The sequence below is a fragment of the Pteronotus mesoamericanus genome, unplaced genomic scaffold (genome assembly GCF_021234165.1).
Source record: "Pteronotus mesoamericanus isolate MK-2021 breed Mesoamerican mustached bat unplaced genomic scaffold, CSHL_Meso_final contig_100, whole genome shotgun sequence".
NCBI lineage: Eukaryota > Metazoa > Chordata > Mammalia > Chiroptera > Mormoopidae > Pteronotus > Pteronotus mesoamericanus.
The window spans coordinates 19,181,691-19,198,738 of NW_026554999.1; the positions used below are offsets into that span (position 1 = coordinate 19,181,691).

The following is a 17,048-nucleotide window of genomic DNA, read 5'->3' on the forward strand; positions in this document are numbered from 1 at the left end:
GCCAGGTGCCTTTCATGGGTCACCCCAACCTGCATCACCATGGACAACTCTCTCTCCCAACTCCCTTCCGCTCCAGGGGTCATAGGGGCAAGCATGTGATGGAGAACTCTGTGAGGCAACCCATGGAGCCATAATTGGTATTCCCGGTCCTCGGCTCTCTCCACCTTTCCGGGATTGAAGCTCTCCAAGAAGCTGCTGGGGCAGCAGGTTGAGGGGAAGGACGGGGTAGGGCCCAGGCCTGGATTTTTGCCCCTCACTGCTACTCTCTGGGCAGAGTAGGGAGCAGGGTTACCCGGGACACACATCAGCACAGCCCACTCACTCCCCTGGGAGCAACCCCACCTCCCAAGGCCCTAATTCATGGCCAGCGGCCCGGGGCAGAGCTGGGCGTTGGAGGCGGCAAGTGGGAGAGGCGGGAGCACCGAGCAGGCACGTGGTCCCGCCACCTCAGCCCCGTGCCCGCCCCGCGTCCGCCCTGCGCCCTGTGCGGAGGGGTTCGCTAGATGGGGGCGGGGCCGGGGGTGGAGAGGGAGCCGCGGCGGCGGGAGCTGTCCGTGCGCCCTAGTGCTGAAGTGGGCGCGGACGTGCCTGGCGCCCGGTTCCGGGGCAGCGAAGACCATGGCGTTCATGGTGAAGACCATAGTGGGCGGCCAGCTGAAGGACCTCACTGGGAGCCTGGGTGGCGGCGAAGACAAGGGGGACGAGGACAAGTCAGCGGCCCAAGCGCAGGGCATGAGCCGAGAGGAGTATGAGGAGTATCAGGAGCAACTGGTGGAAGAGAAGTGAGTGGGATCCCTTCCCGGCTCCAGGGTCTCTCTTCCCCACTCCACCCCTCAGCCGCCCGGCCCACCCCTAGGGCAGCCTCAGACTCCAGGCCCCTCCTCTACTTCTCTAGACTGGTAAGAGGCTGGGGTGTGCACTTCTAGGCTGCCCTCCCCACCCCCAGCCTCAACATCTCAAGGCCAGGACCCCGCCCCAGCTTTGCATTTGGCCTAAGGAAGTGGGGGCAGGGGCAGAATGGGCCTGGGACCCCGTGGGGGCACGTGCATTTCTGCAGAAACAAGTAATCCTTTAATCCGATCTGGTACCAACATCTGTGTCTTCCAAATGGAGCTCCTGAGGCTCTGAGAAAAGTGGTGCAGCTGAGGGGGGCTCAGAGTCAGGGAGACAGATCCTGAGATGGGGGCATTCAGAGATACTGAGGCCACTTGAATGCGTACAATGCTGGGACAGAGAGGCACCTAGGGTGGAGTTAGGAGCTGGATTCCAAAGCTTCTTGGGTCAGATCCTAGTTTTGCTTCTTTTTAGCTGGGTGATTTTAGGCAAGTTACTTAAACCCTTCTGTACCTTGGTTTCCTGTTTTGTAAAATGGGGATGGTAATTGTAAGACATGCCTTATATTTTTATGAGGATTAAATTACTTAATACAGGTAAACTGCTTAGCACAGCACCTGGCACATTGTAAATCAATAAATGTTAGCTATAATTATTTCACTTAATGTTGATAACAGTTTTGTGAGTTGCAAAATCTTATTCCCATTCTACAAGAGAGGAAGGTAAGTGACTTACCCAAAGACAGACAAAAAGCGGTAATGGAGCCATGCATGAACCCAAGTCTGTTTCAAATGCTCTCCCCCCACACTCCAAACAACCTGTCAGGGAGGGAAGGGGCAGGCTGAGTCTGAGGTCGAGAGGGATCTTTGTTCGGAAGTCAGGCAGACTGATCCTCTCTCCCCATAGCTCTGTCCAGAGGCAGGTGGGGGGACTATAAAGGGCGCCCAGCTGGGGGGACAGAACACAAAGGCCAACAGCATCTGCCAGGTCCCAGCATTCTGCTGACACACAGGCCCACAGGCGCTCCTCCCTTTAGTGCTGGCAATGACTCTGCCCTGGCGCCCCTGTAGGATGGAGCGGGATGCGCAGTTCACACAGAAGAAGGCAGAGCGGGCCACACTACGGAGCCACTTCCGAGACAAATACCGGCTGCCCAAGGTAAGCTTAGGAGCCAGGGCTGGAAGGCATATCTGTTCCCTGAGCCCCGGGCCCCAGACTCCTTTGTTCCACTCTGGGAGTCATGACTCTCAGCTCCTAAGACTGATGGAGACCATTTGTTCTTTCACTCATTCACGATTAACTGGAGCCCACCTATGACTAGGGCTTGGTGAGGAGGGGTAGCCCAGTCCTCTGAAACTGATAGGTTTGTGTTTCTGGAGCCACTCCAGGCCCCTTCTGTCCTCCAATCCACCTTCTCCCAATTTGAGCCAGGCCCAGGCAGATGAAGAGTTGGAAGGCAACGAATTTTTCCAGGGGAGTGAGGGTTCTTGGGGCTTCTGAACACTGGGGGAGGAGAGATGGGGGGAGAAGGCAGCACCCTGTGTGTGCCAGGCACTTGACCTTCCCGTCTTTATCTCCCTAACCCCTCAGTAGTTCTGCTGGATAACTGTCACCTACATCTACAAAGAAGGAAGCTGAGACTCAGATAGACTGATGGACTTGGCTAAGATCATAAAGTCAGTGAGTGATGGAGCTTGAGCTTGTGAATGCTGAGCCTGCTCCAAGACCCCTGGCTGCTTTCCAGGGTACGGGTCTGTCTCTAGAGAGCAAAGTAACTCCTTGGTTGGCTGGGCAGCCAGGAGGATGGCTCCCCTAGGCACTGCTGCACCAGATGGGCTGTAAGTGTTCCATTCCTGTTGCCTAAGGAGAGAACTGGGGCACAAGCCACTCTCAGTGTCCAGAACTACAGTAGACCCTGAGGAGAAACAGAAATACAGTGCTATAGTATGCTGACCTTGATCTTCCACTTGAATTGGAAGATCAGATATGTAAATATCACTCCCACTCATCCAACAAATATTTCCTGAGCCCATGGCTGCCTCTTATTCCCCGCAGGGCACAAGTCTTTTGGAAGCCTCTCAAAGAAAGAACAGGTCCAGAAAGCTTGCCTTTCTGGGAAGTAACCGAGTTAAGCATAGCTAGGAATGGAGTCATTCCTCAAATGTTTGCATTAAGCATGTGAGGGACACAACTCCTGCCATCAGGGAACTCTGAGCCTAGCAGAAGAGGAAGACTTGGCTGTAATTGAGTAGGACATAAAGTGGAAAGCCCAGGGCCCTCAAGGGATAGGAAAGTGCAATGACAAGCAGTAGGCATCTTGCAAAGAGAGCACAAATATTGGGATCAGTGACATAGGTTTAAATCCAGCTCTCCCACTCCAAAGTGGATAACCATGGGCAAGTTACTTACTTAAATTGTTTGAGCCTCAATTTCCTTATTTGTAAAATGGAAAAAGCAATAACTACCTCACAGGGTTGTTGTGAGAATTAAGGGCACTCAGCTCAATGTCAGCCATATAATAGGTGTTTGATGAATGGTATCCATCACTATTATTGGTAATGTCCTCAGTGTAGTTAATGATAATCAATACACAACTGACTGTAACAGTTTGACTCCTAGGTATTTCCATTTTGTCCATACTCACTCTGTTAATATCTCAGAGTGAAGTGAGGTGGTCTGAATGTCAAAAGCTTGATCCTGGGATGTGAGTGGGATCTGAGTTCACAGGAGCATGGGTCTTAGAATCTAGGAGACTGGAACCCAGTCCAGGTGTCCTCCCTAGCCCCTTAGCTTGGGGTCTCCACAGACCTCCAATGCCAGTCCAACTCCCTCTTCTCTTCAGAACGAGACAGATGAGAGCCAGATCCAGATGGCAGGTGGAGATGTGGAGTTGCCCCGAGAGCTGGCCAAGATGATTGAGGAGGACACAGAGGAGGAAGAGAGGGCCTCAGTCCTTGGGCAGCTGGCCAGCCTTCCTGGCTTAGACCTTGGCTCCCTCAAGGACAAGGCCCAGGCCACACTGGGGGATCTCAAGCAATCAGCTGAGAAGTGCTCCATCATGTGACTACTTCCCCTGGGGTTGTTTGACCAGAGAGCTGGAGCCATATGACCTTGAAGAGCATGTCTCCACTTCCGTGGACCCGCACTCCACCTTGGATTTTTTCCCCCTGCACCAGGCTAGCCCGAGGACCCTTCTCTGCCCCAGCCTGCTTTCTGGCTTCTCTCCCTCTCCTCTGGGAGCAAAAGTCCCCACTCCTCCCTCTACCCCATCAGGACCCACCCTCCCTACTCAGCCTGGGGAAGCCTCCCAAGATTGTAGGAATAGGCCATGGACCAAAATTCCTGCACATAGATGCACCGATACAGACACCCAGGGGAGCAGAGACCTTGGTGTGTGTAGAGGTGTACACCATAGATGCATCCAGGCACACGCAGACACATACATAGGCCAGCTCCCTGGTGACGAGCCTCTCTAGACACCAACAGAGGGGCTTAGAGGGGGCTTTAGGCAGGTACCCTCAGCAGACAGGAAGCCTGAGTTTGAATCTCCACATTTATTCTCCTTGAAATCCACTGCTCTTTCCAGGCCTCATTTCATCACCTATAGAATGGGAGTGAACAGGGTGATTTTTAAGATTCCTTCTAACTTGGCCTCCCTGGGCCCTCATAGCCAATCCTATATCCCTCTTTGTGCAGGGCAGCCGCTGCTACTGTGGGCTCTGGCTATTGAGAGTTAAGTGATGCTGTGCAAGGGACCAAGTACCAAGGGTGAAGTTGGCACCAAACAGTAGCCCAATTCGCTCCAGGACTTCTCTGAGCTGAGGGCCCAGGGCCTAGACAATTTCTGTTTTGCTTCTGCAGAACTCTCTCTCTGGATTCCATAGCAAGATTTCCTCTCTCAGCTCAGTAGGTTGGGTGTTGTCCCTGCAAACCAAAAGGTCACCGGTTTGAATCCAGGTCAGGACACACGTCTGAGTTACAGGTTCAGTCCCCGGTCGAGGCACATGCAAGAGACAATGGATTGATGTTTCTCTCCCTCTTCCTCCCTCCCTTCCTCTCTCTCTAAAAGTAAATAAATAAAATCTATGAAAAAAATAAAAATTCCAAATGACTTATCTTCCTACTTCTTACCGATCTCCAAAAGTCTTGGGGTTCACAGCCTCCCCAATCCTGCATTGGAGGGATGTCCTCTACCTCTTCATTACAGCTTCCCAGGAGCACTAGCTCCTATACGATGTTCAAGCTCTACCCTCTGGACAAGGACGGGATCCCCCAGCATTGACCAAGTACTAGGTCCAGCTTCTGGGCTTTAAGGAGATTACAGCATCCAGCTGCATGGGCAGGGCCTCTGGGGCGTTGCTGAGACTTCAGGAGGTGCCACAGCTCAACCACAGCTGTCTCTGGCACCTGTGCCTCTACTGCCTCCTCACCTTGGAGATGGAAGGTGTGACCAAAGAAGGCAGGGCAGCTGCATTCCAGGCCTGGCATTGTTGTGTGATTTTGACAAGGTTGATTTTCCCCTCCGAGCCTGTTTGCTGTACTGTGTAATAAAGAGCCCTGCCTCCTCAAAAACGAACAATACATGTTTCAAAGGGTGACCATTTTAAAGCACTTGGCACATGATAGGCCATGCCCATAAATGGTAACTCATTCTTTTAAAAAACTGAAGAGCCCAAGTCTCATCCAGCTCATCTGTGGAGTGTCCAGGGAACCAGCCAGGAGGGTCTATCCCTGAAGTCTGAGCAGGAACAAGGTATCAACACCACCCCCTACCCCATCCCTGGCACTGGCTTGTGGAGGGGATTTAGAGGCAGAACAACCATCAGAGGGTTTGGTTTCAAGGGCAGTTCCCATTAGGCCTCCTTTGCAAAGCAAGAACAAGGCACATAAAACCTGTGCAGTAGGTCATGTGGGCAGCATCACGTGGAAGAAAGAAGAAAGGATGAGAAATTAGCAGGGTGAGGGCAGGGAAGGACACAGGCCCAGGATTGGGCAGTGCTGTTGTTGCTGTCATGCTGGGTCCTTCTTGAGGATCACCTAGGCTGTCCTTAGGTTTGTCACTGGACAAACCGCCCTGCTGATCTTCCTGGGGCTGGAGCAGACCCAAGTCCAGGCTCTATACGGTGCGTGTGGGAGGAGGGGGCATGGGCCTCCTCACAGTGTCAGCAGAAAGCCCACGTCAGCACTCCCCCCTCCAGAGGCATCCTGCGTAATGGGACTGGACAGACAATTTTACCCTCAAGGATTTACAGGACCAAGAGTGAAAGAGACAGCGAGACTGGGCTGTGGGGAGGCCAGGGCTCACACTCACCGAACCCTCACCGAACAGAATGGCAGGGGTCTGGGGTCAGGGATTGGGAGGAGGCTGAGCACCCCCTCCCCACAGCCTGAGAACCCCAAGAAGCCCTGACCCATCCGCATGTTCTTGGAATTGGAGGAGGAGGCCGTGAGGTAGCAGGAGTCATCTCTGTGCTCTGCAGAAATGGGCAAGGCAAGCAGGCAGAAGGTCCCCAGGCTCTGCAGGCATCGTCCTGCTTCTGCTCTTCCTGCCTTTGCTCGCTGGCTTCTCTGTCAGTTTGTGCCTCTCTCATCCATGACCCTCCACCCTCTGGCCCATGCCTGGCTCACACCCATCCTACACGGATGCCCTCAGCTGGGGGCTACCTGCCCCATTCCCAGGCCCTCAGGGCCTATCTCAGGAGGACTACTCTCTTCACATCCCGTTTCTACTCCCATTTATTTAGATAATCACTTGCTCCATGACTAGTCCACCCACCTGGTATTATATGCGGGCAACAAAGAAAACCACTTGCCAGCAGAACTTCCCTTTTCATAGTGATTAAAATCCCACCAATAAGGCCCCTTAGTTCAGAGGAAGGCATTTATCTCCCCAGTCCCTCTCCCCCGTCCCTCCGGTTCTTCTTCCCTCTTTCGTCCTCTCACCCTGCGGACAGTCTGAAGATACAGATGCTGAAAGATGATGAGACAACCCCACCTACCACTCTTTCAGGAAAGGGACAGAAAATATGGCTGGCCTGCTGTCCCTCACCCCTACCCTTAAGCTCTCTAGCCCCACAATATGGGGGGTTTCAAAGAGCTTGGGTGAGCACAGGTCCCTGCTCTGCTCAAATCTCCTTCCACCCATCCAGACGGCCGAGGCCTAGTTTCCAGAGGGATAGGGGTGTGGATCATAAGTGAGTGTCCTGAGGCCAGTTGGTTCCTGAGGTTTGCATTTGGGAGTCTCCCCACTTCCACCAGCGGCCAGCCAGTGCCTCCTCAGATGATGGAGGCTCCAGCAGGCGAGCTGGAACATCTGGGAAAATGTTTGCTGAGCTGAGCTGCTGCCAGTGCCCACTGACCCAGCTCACGCTTGAGGCTGCTTGGGGTGGGGAGCCACAAAACCTGCCACCCAGCCTCTGGTCCAGTACCTGCCAGGCAGAGCTGTTCCCAGAATCCATGTGAGGCTCCAAGAGAGCAGGGAGGCCAGGATGGGCTTTGTCAGGGGAGCAGCAACGTTGAGGCTGCCTCAGCCTTACTCAGAAAGTGTGCCTGCCTGAGGCCTGTTAGTTTGTGGGATTTCAAATGGATAGGTGTGGGTATGAGTCACTCTGGGGAAAACGGTTACTGATATGCTCCCCTCCCTTGTGCCCCAGAATCAGGGTTGTGTCGTCCCCCTCTCAGAGAGGGCAGGAGCGACAGCAGTCTCCTAGACAAGAGCCCTCCTCGATGACCTGCAGGAACCAAGGTTCAACGACCTTCCGAATCTCCCGTTAGCCAAAGGGTCAGGCCGGGCACAGGGACACCTGGGCCCCTGTCTGCTCCAGAGGCCCATCCACTGTCCCTAGGGCTGGCTCCTTGGGAGACAGAGGTTCCCAGGCCTGGGGGCTCCTCAGCCTGGCTCAGTGCTGGCTTTGGGGACTGAGAGGATGTAGGAGGACAGGGCAGGGTGAGGCACCCTGACGCTGGCGGGGGAGGGGTGGGGGGGGTGTCTACCTTGCTATAGGCACTTTCAAAGTGTTAAAGGTGAGAGGCAGAAACAATTATCCCTAGGAAGAAAAGATAGGTATTTTTTAAAAGCAAATTAGATTATTTCCCATAGGCTTTTGCCACTTGAAGGGAGCCCTAGAGGGAACCCCGCCTCCTCCCGATCCCAGCATTCCACCTGGGCTGCCTCCCTCCTTGGCAGGTGGCTCAAACACAGGGCCAGCTTGGAGGCCATCTAAAAACTCTGCCCAGAGAGGGCCCAAGCCCCCCAGGGTCCCACTCACCCAGTCCTTACCCAAGAGAGCAGAGAGGCCAGAGGACTTACCCAGTCCTCTCCCGGCAGGCAGCCAATGTAGATGACAAACGATTGGGGTCTGCAGGCCAACTCCTCCATCCCATCATCTTAATCAGTCTCTCCTTCCCATTCAATCTTCTCCATTCACCCCGAGCAGCTCCATTCCTTCCTCTCCTTCCTTCCCTCCTTTTACTGAGACTTTTTTGTCCAGCTCATTCCCAAAGATAATCTGAAGTACAATTCTCTCCCTACACCCGAAAACATTTTATTGAATTCTGTGCACCAGGCTCTCGCACAGGTGTTCATTACACCCTTACATGCTTCCCCAGGGCACTTCACTTCATCCTGGTTCTAAGAAATTAGCTAGCCCAGCAGTTTTCAACCATGTGCCATGAGAATTTTTACATCACGCAGTTACCTGACTAGTCAGGTGCACTGACCTTTCTTCCATTAAGCTTTTGGCCCCAACCTTTTTGGCACCAGGGACCAATTTTGTGGAAGACAATTTTTCCACGGACCAGGGGGGTGGGGGGGAAAGGAGGCAGAGCTCAGGTGGTAATGCCAGCAATGCTCGCCCCTCGCCACCCCCCCCCAACTCCTGCTGTGCAGCCTGGTTCCTAACAGGCCACAAAAAGTTACCAATCCGCAGCCCAGAAGCTGGGGGCTCCTGCCTTAGACTGTCAAAAAAATGACAACAGCCAACACAGCCTTTTGGTGTAAATGAGTCAAAAGTATACCTATTTTGTCAGATCAGCAAAATATATACATTAAATGTTTTATTTTTAGAGAGGGAAAGGGAGGAAGAGGGGGAGAGAAACACTGATTGGTCGCCTCTCACACCCCCAACCAGGGACCTGGCCAGCAACCCAGGCACTTGCCCTGACTGGGAATCAAACTGGCCACCTCTCAATTTGCAGGACACACAACCCACTGAGTCACACCAGTCAGGGTGGCAAAAAATACATTTTTTGGTGTGATGTAGAAGTTTAGTAATTAATTTATGTGCATGAGATGAAAAGATTGAAAATCTCTGGGCTAATCAATGGGTTTCTTGGCCAAATGGCAGAGCTAAGACTGTAGCCCTGCCTCCTGCCCTCCGGACCACTACCCTGCATTGTCCCCTGATGGCCAAGGCAAGGACTCGAGGGAAGTTTCATTTCTTTAATGCTGGCTGAAAGGTTATCTTGGTGGTCGGTGTCTGGTAAGTCTATCCAACTCCTGTCTTGGTGCTTCTTGGGGCTGGCGGTGGGGTGGGAGGTGGGCTTCCTATCCCTCAAGTCCCCAAAGATGCTTCCAAGTGCTTTTTAGGCCAAGACCTTCAGGTGGAGGGTGAGACTGCTGGAAATTACCCCAGCTTTCAGGTATTCTGGAGGGCTGCGCATTGAGTATGAGCCACCTTGAACAATGTACTCGGCCCCAATCCAGCTTCCTGCTCACTCAACAGCCCAAGGAAAGGAGTGGGAGGCCAGGGATCACGTCTAGAACAAGGGAGTGTGCAGTACAGAGCACAGGTTTTACAAGACTGCGCTCCCACCACGGAGACCACCCGTCTCCAGATGCTAAGAGAACAGGCCTAGGCCTGGCACCCAGGCCTGTGCCTGTCCCCTTCCCACCAGCCCTTTAGGTGGTGGGCAGGAATGGCAGCTGGTCAGTCTGACTGCTGGGGCCTGAGGGCAGGAGGCAGACGTGGCTCTCACTCTGCCCACCACCCTGTGGCCTCCCCCAGCCCTCCCTGAGGTTACCCAGGTTTTCCTGGGGCCTCTATAGCACTAGCCTAGAAAAAGGGCTACCCACCTGACCTGCGCATGTTCTCCTTCCAGGACAAGACAATCACAAGTTCAGAAAACAGATTAACAAGGAAACAATGAATGACACTCTTCAGACTCTCTGGCAGGGGAGAGAGACAACCCCTGCCCGAAGGAGGCACTGAAAGGTGGAAGGGCTAGAAATCATCAACAGCTTTTCAGATTTTAAACACAAACCCCCAATAACCCTAGGTGTGCACACTCTTCTCCAGATGAAAGTCCTTTGTCCTCCTAAAGCCCAGGTCGGGGCTAAGGAGCTATGAGCAACACCAACGGAGAGATGGGGAGACCCAGACCCAGAAAGGGGAAAGTGCTTGCCCAAGTGCAAATGCTGGGGTAGCAGCCATGTCAGACCTGGAAGGTTTTCTGGCTAGTGGGTCCCCAAAATCTGAGGGGTCAGGCAGCCCCCATGCCTCCTGCTCCCAGCCAGTAGCAGCTCTGTGGCACACAGGTGTTCCTCCAAAAGGGGCGGAGGTGGGAAGGATGAGGATAAAGAAACCCTCCCCTGATACTTCCTGGGCCAGAGCAGGAACAAGGTATGAGTTTCTCCAATTTGCCCCACCCTACAAAGTATATTATTTTCATGGCTTGAAAGATTAACTTAAAATACTGAGAGGGTGGGCAGGCATCAGCTTCCAAGAAGACTGGGAGTTCTGTGGGGCTGAGCACCGGCTGTGGGGTAGGTGGTCCCTGAGGGATCTTAAGAGCGCCCTGGTCCAGCGCTAGGATAGAAGTGAGTTGAAATAAGGGCTCCCAGGAATGACAGGGGTGGGGCACAGGGTACAGCAGCCCCTTGCCCTCTTCTCAGAGCAAAAACAGAGCCTAATGCCCCAAACTGACAGGCTGAGTCCAACAGCCACCAGTTAACCAAAGTCATCTGAAACACTCTTCTCCCCAAGGCCTGCTCCCCTCCCCTGGCAGCCAGGCCCAATGCTCCCTGCACGTACAAGGGCTGGGCTGTCAGAGCCTTTGAGGGGTAGAGTATCTTGAGGGGTGCTGGGGACTCTGAAATGCGGTGGTCGCAGAGTTGCCCATTCAGGAAGACTGCTTCACCAGGGTGCACAGGGCCACAGAATTCTGGGCATCAGTCTGGGTGAGTGTCCCCCAACTCCAGGTGGCCTGTGGTCTGTCCAAGTCATCCTTTTGGGGTCACTGCAGGGTACAAGCTGTGGAGGGATAAGGGGCGAGGGTCAGTGCCAGGTTTCTGGCAAAAGAGGCAGAATCCAGGGCTGCCCTCAGCCTCCCTCATCCTCGGGAGAGGCCGAGACCCCGGGGCAGGACTCACAGCTCCGAACAGACTCTGACAGCCCCTCCTTGTCCAGGGTCTCATCTTCCCAGCGAGACTCCCTCATCTATGGAACATAAAGGTAGCACAGGGCGTGAGAGGAAACCGGGCGCAGGCACAGGAGCTACATCAACAGCCACTGAGCAACGGGGAGTGAAAGACAAAGAAAGTGGTGGAGATGCCTTCAGATGGGGACCCGGAAAGAGGGACACGTGGTGGTGGGGTGGTAAGGGGAGCAGAGGACAGAGAGCCACAGGCAGGACACACATAACCTTGCTCCAATGGCGTCCCCCCATGTGCCCACCTTGACCTGTTCTTTCAGGTATTCAGCTCGAGCCATGAGATTCTGAACCTGCCAAGGGTGTGGGGGAAGGGCCTTCAGCGTGAGGTAGATCCTCCTCACTCCTGCCGCTCTCCAGAAGCCTCTGTGCATCAGAACAACTTTCCTCTGAGTCCTTTACCTGCTCCCTCTTCCAGAAAGCCAACCTGACTAAAGCAGCCCGGCCAACTTTCTGTTGCTGAGTTCCATACCCTGCCTGTCCCACTGCCTGACCTGAGCTCCCAAGTCTCCCTGTGGAGCGCATGGGGCCCCCAACTTATCAAGTCTGTGAGATCTGACTCCCAGACTTGAAGCACCCTAAGGGAACCCAAGGAGGTCCTCCCTGATGGAAGTAGGGTCAAAGGAGAAGATGAAGCTCCCCAACTCTCCCAACCCTAGTGGGCACCTCAGTGTGAAGCAGCTCCCGCCTCCGGCCTGGGGGCTCCCCTGCAAAGAGAGGGAGGGTGCGCAGTGAGAGCAGGGCAGCAGGGGCTCAGGGAGTGTGGTGATGGGAGTCTTACCGGCCAGCAGCAGCAGCAGCTCCCCCAGGCTGTGCTGGTACAGGCCTAGGGCCTCCTGCTCCCCTCCACCTTCTTCCTCCTGCAGCCAGACACCAGGAGGGTCAGGACTCAGATTCCTCCCTGCCCCACCTGGACCCCTCCCACTGGGTACAAACCTTGGCCATGGCAGCTGAAGCCACTTCCAGGGCAGCGAGGAGGCGTGGCTTGTCCCGCGCCATCTCTGGGATGAGGGGCAAGGGCTCAGGGTGAGGGAAGCAGCTTGTTTTTTGTCTCAGGGAGCCGACCCCAATCTGCTTCCCGCTCAGGCCGGAGGGAAGCTGCTGGGGGCCTGGTGGTCAGTTGAGCTGGACTTACCTCTGAGCAGATCTCGGGCAGAGGCCCCCTGCCTCAGCAGGGCCCGATTGGAGGACGACACGACGGCCTTGAGCTCCTCAGCCCGGGACACATACTGCCCCACCTGCGAGGGCACGGCACAAGGGGCTGTCCCACCCTGCCTCCCTCACTAGCACCCACCTTTAAGTTCTCCCTCTAGATCTTCAGTGACTGTCCCTTGCTGTAATGTCAGGGGCTGCCCTGACCCTTTCCCAGGGCAGGAAATTCCAGTTCTAAGAGAGCCAGTCCCCAGTGGCCCCTTGACCCCTTCACCTGTGTCTTCCAGGAGACTCACTCACCCACCTTCGCCTTAATCACCTCCTTCCGCTGGGCATCTACTTCATCTGCAAACAGTGGTGGTTTACATGAGGACCTTGCCCCATGGCAAACCCTCTAGAATCTCCCAAAACACCAAGTTCCAGATTTACCCTCTGCCTTGTCTCCCATAAAATTCTGAATGGAGAGTCGCTTCTGGAATCCCTCCACAGCAACCATGGCCGACCCACCCCTGATACACCCAGGGCCTCCAGGCACTCACAGTGCAGGGCAGGCACGAAGAAGTCCAGGGCTTTGCAGTAGAGAGATAACGCGGCTGTGGCATCCCCCTCCTGATCCTTCTTCACAGCCTGCACCACCAGGGCGGTCTGGGGGTGTGCAGACCAGGAGTCATGCCCACCCTCTGTTCACCATGAAGCGGGAAGAGCAGGTTCCCTGAGACCTCCCTCTGCCCTCTGTGGGGCAAGTCACCTGTTTACCCCCAAAAAGGGTAGATGAACCCCCAACCTGCCCTCACCCCAGCCCATCCCGGGAGGCCTGCTCACTGCTCGTGCCAGGCTCTCCCCACTGGGCATGTGCTCCAGGTCCACCCAGGGGTGGGCAAAGAAGTCCTGGAAGGAGATGCGACAACCAGGGTCCCGCTCCAGGAGCCGCTGCAGCAGGTCCCGGCAGTCTCGGGAGAGAGGGGGCCGAAGCGGGAGCTGAGGGAAGAGCAGGGGACAGGTCATACTGGGTTCCAGAATCTCCCCCACCCTGTCCTGGTATGTCCCAGAGGCACATGTTTGACAAGTGGAGAATCTGAGAGCCTGGAGGAACAAGTCTGGGTGACGAGGCAGGAGAGAGCCAAGCCTCCTGCCGAGGTTCCTGCCCACACCCTCCTGGAACCCTGGACTGTTGTAGAACCTCCCTGCTTATGCTCGTGGGAAGGCGAGACCTGTCTACACAAATCTGTGGGCTAATCTGGGTCCCGAGAACTGGATGGCGCTTCAAGCATGCCCAGCACCACAAAGCAGCCTGGAGCCAATATCCCAGTCTGTACAGGGGTAGTGCAGTCCCCAGACTGAAGACTCTGACTCCCTCTGTCCCCCAACAGATAGCTGAGGCCCTGCAGGACCCACCTCGATAACCCGGTTACTCCGGATCTTCTCTTCCAGTTCCATGAACGACCTGGAGGCAAAGGGGGGCTGCCCGAAGAGGGCTTCTGTGGAGGGAGGCAGAGGGCAGGCTGGGACGTAACAGGGTCCAGCCTGGTCTGGCCCACTCCTGGGAGGGCCTCATACCCGAGTCAGCCTTCTCATTAAAGTCCTTCAGGAGTGGATAGACAGGGCTTGCCGGAGGACACACAATGCAGGCCTCACAGGGAGGGGGCAGGGGACAGAGCTCTTACCGTACAAGATGACCCCCACGGACCAGAGGTCGACACGGGCGTCATATTGCCTCTGACACACCATCTCAGGGGCCATGTAGAGAGGGGAGCCGCGGAGCACATGCTTCTCATCCCATGGAGACATGTGCTGTGCAAAGCCAAAGTCTGCAGGCAAGAGGCCAGGCAGAAGGGCTCAAATTCCAGCTGCCTCTACTCTTGGCCTCTGAGGTTTCATCCTGAGCTCAAGCACAGGACTCATCTCTACCCCTCAGGCCCACCAGGATCAATCCCGCTTCCCAGCCTTTGCTCACCATTAACCTCGAACATCCTCCTCCATCTTCCTGTGGGGGCATATATCCTACCCATCCTACACAGCCCCCTCAGGCACCTTTTTCCAGGAAGCCCACACTCACACCAGCTATGAGGATAATGGCCCACTAGGAGGTGGAACCCTCCCTTGCTGTCCCACCAAGCTCAGGTTATACCACACTCTCTGCACTACAGCCTCAAGTCAATTCTTCTCCAAACCCTATCAGGAACCACAATCACTCTTCCCCCTCCTCACACCCTCTAACACTGCCATAGGCTGAGTCATAGTTTGAGCCCCAATCCTGATGACATACCAACTTTTGACCCTGGTCACACAACGAGTTCTAACCCTGATCCAAAACCATTATACTACTAGAGTCGAGTGTGGGTACCCTTTTGGTGATGGGGCCTGTCCCTGGATCTCCCAGCCTGTCACTGTTTGAACTCTATAGAAGGCTCCATGAGGACCAGGGTGGTTGTGTGCACAGCCACCCTCCAAACACCAAAGCTCTATTCAGTTCTAGGGACCCAGATCAGCCCAGAGATTGTTGTGTAGACCCAGGCCTAGACTTTCACTGCTGTTTCAGACTCACACCTGCCAGCTTAAGGTGGGGCTTCTCCAAGGAGGTCAGCAGAATGTTCTGTGGCTTCAGATCCAGGTGAGATATGTTCCGTTCATGCAGAAACTGCAGGGCACTAGCTAGGGAGCAGGACACATGCAGAGAAACAGGTCAGAGGAGCCCATCTCCCACCTGCCTCTTGCCTCCCCTGGCTTAGATTTGCTCCTGCAAGCCTGCACAACCCCAGTTCTGGCCTGGCTGGTCTACTGAATGCCTTACAGAGAAGTACGAGGTTCCGAGGTTCTGATGCCGTCTTTCCTCTCTTGGGCCCCTTGACAAGTCTCTACTCTTTCTAGAAGCCTTCCTGGATGCCCCAGCCCTTTAGGCCCTTGCTCGTTCTCTTGGCAAAGCACTTGGGTACTACCCACTGGGCCCTGGACTTCTCACAGATCAGGGCTTCTGCCTCTCTGACTCTCGTAACATCCTTAAGCTAGGGATTGGCACGTGGCAAGGATGGGGCCCCATAAATCCAAGTTGGGAAAGAGACACCTGCCAAGAAAGCAGGGGCTCTAGGTCTGTGTAAGGGTGTGGTGGGAAAACAGACCATGGGAAGTCTGGATCAGAGGCTTTTACCTAACTGCTGCATGAAGACACGAGCCACCTTCTCAGGCAGAATTCGACGGGTATGGATGAAGCGAGACAGGTCACCCCCTGCGCAGAACTCCATGATAAGGTAGATGTTGTCACTGTCCCACTGTGGTTAGAGGCAGAGAGGCAGCTTGAAGAGAGTGTCTCTTCTCCAGCCTCGTTTGGGGGTGGCCCCACCACAGGCCTGCACCTGGAAGTCTTTCAGCTGCACGATGTGGGGGTGTCGAATGCCCTTGAGGATCTCAATCTCTGTCAGGAGGTTTTCCACGGATGCCTTGTTTAGACTCTTCTTGGCCACGCACTTTATGGCAACCACTTCTCGAGTGTCCTTCTGCTGGGGCAAGAGATTTGAGGGCTCTGCCTTGAGGGAGCCAGGGCCCATGCCTGGCCAGAAAGGCTCTGGTTCCCTCTGCCCTGCTCTCCCTCACTGGGCCTACCCATTCACACCTACAACCAAGCTTCCCAGCGTCCCTTTGTCAGGCCAATGAGGCCCCTCATTTTGGAATCCTGGCCTCTTCACCCAGTCTGGTGATCTCCAACCTTCTGCTCCATAAGCCCTATGAGCCTTTCTAGAGTACCCTGCTAAGTAAGGCATGTCAGTCAGTGCTCTGGAAGTGCCTGCTCTGCTTCCTAAGCGGGTCCAGGCTGCCAGAACCCTGTCCAAGACTTCTCCCAGCCGACCAGGTATCCTGTTTTGAGCCCATTCTTCAGCCACTGACATAAGGCTCCATCCAGGTCTCCACAGGCATGTCCGAAGGTCAGATTGGGACGTGGCAGGCCGTGGACACCTAACTACCCTTATATAGTCTCTAACCTCCCCTAGTTTCCCAGCCTGGCACCCTCCTGGGCGCGCTCAGTGTCCAGTGGGCAAAGGGTCAGGCCCTCAAAGTTCTCGTGCCCCAATGCTGGCCCCGCCCCGCACCCACCTTGGCATAGGCCTTGTATACCGTGGCATACGTGCCACTGCCCAGGCGTTCGGTGAGAATGAAGCCGTCCAACCGCGGGGGCGCCCAGCCAGACCCCGCCATCCTGACCACCAGGCACTTCCTGCTTCTCCGCACGGGTTCCGGTTCGGAGCTGAAAGGGAGGAGAGTGCAGCGACAGAGCCCGACTCCCACGCTGCCCCTAGCGGGGCCCGCCAGAAGTGCAGCGCGAGGGGACGGGCTGGCTCTCCCGCCCATGCTCCCCGCCCCCTCCAGCTGCTCTGCTCTGAATACTGCCCACACCTCCTCGGTCTCCATCCGCAATGGGAATCACATGATCCGCAAGCTCCTTCTGGGAGTACTGTGGCCCCGCCGAGCTCCGCTAACGAACTAGAGGCTAGCAGATGAGGTCACTGGGAAACTCTTCAGGGGCTCGGATAGGGTCTTAGAGATCGCCCACGTGAGGAGCAAGGGTTGGGGGTGGGGAGAATCAAAGAGGCCCCTCCCCGCAACACCAGCAGCCCCGAAAGCGGAATTACTGGGACAAAAAA

The 17,048-nt window shown here is 55.2% G+C and overlaps 2 protein-coding genes across 2 annotated transcripts; one reads left to right on the plus strand and one right to left on the minus strand.

Moving 5' to 3' along the window:
• Positions 1-618: 618 nt before the first annotated feature.
• Positions 619-3,898, plus strand: CPLX3 (complexin 3). Its single transcript, XM_054585249.1, has 3 exons — positions 619-782; positions 1,905-1,992; positions 3,677-3,898. Exons 1-3 carry the CDS (start codon positions 619-621, stop codon positions 3,896-3,898), a joined length of 474 nt encoding a protein of 157 aa, XP_054441224.1.
• Positions 3,899-8,853: 4,955 nt separating this feature from the next.
• Positions 8,854-16,625, minus strand: ULK3 (unc-51 like kinase 3). Its single transcript, XM_054565292.1, has 16 exons — positions 16,501-16,625; positions 15,765-15,905; positions 15,560-15,680; positions 14,962-15,066; positions 14,079-14,222; positions 13,810-13,892; positions 13,237-13,392; positions 12,954-13,059; positions 12,719-12,759; positions 12,398-12,500; positions 12,199-12,263; positions 12,044-12,122; positions 11,929-11,969; positions 11,508-11,555; positions 11,204-11,270; positions 8,854-11,084 (listed from the first exon to the last, which is right to left on the minus strand). Exons 1-16 carry the CDS (start codon positions 16,600-16,602, stop codon positions 11,068-11,070), a joined length of 1,419 nt encoding a protein of 472 aa, XP_054421267.1. The 5' UTR covers positions 16,603-16,625; the 3' UTR covers positions 8,854-11,067.
• Between the last annotated feature and the right edge of the window lie 423 nt (positions 16,626-17,048).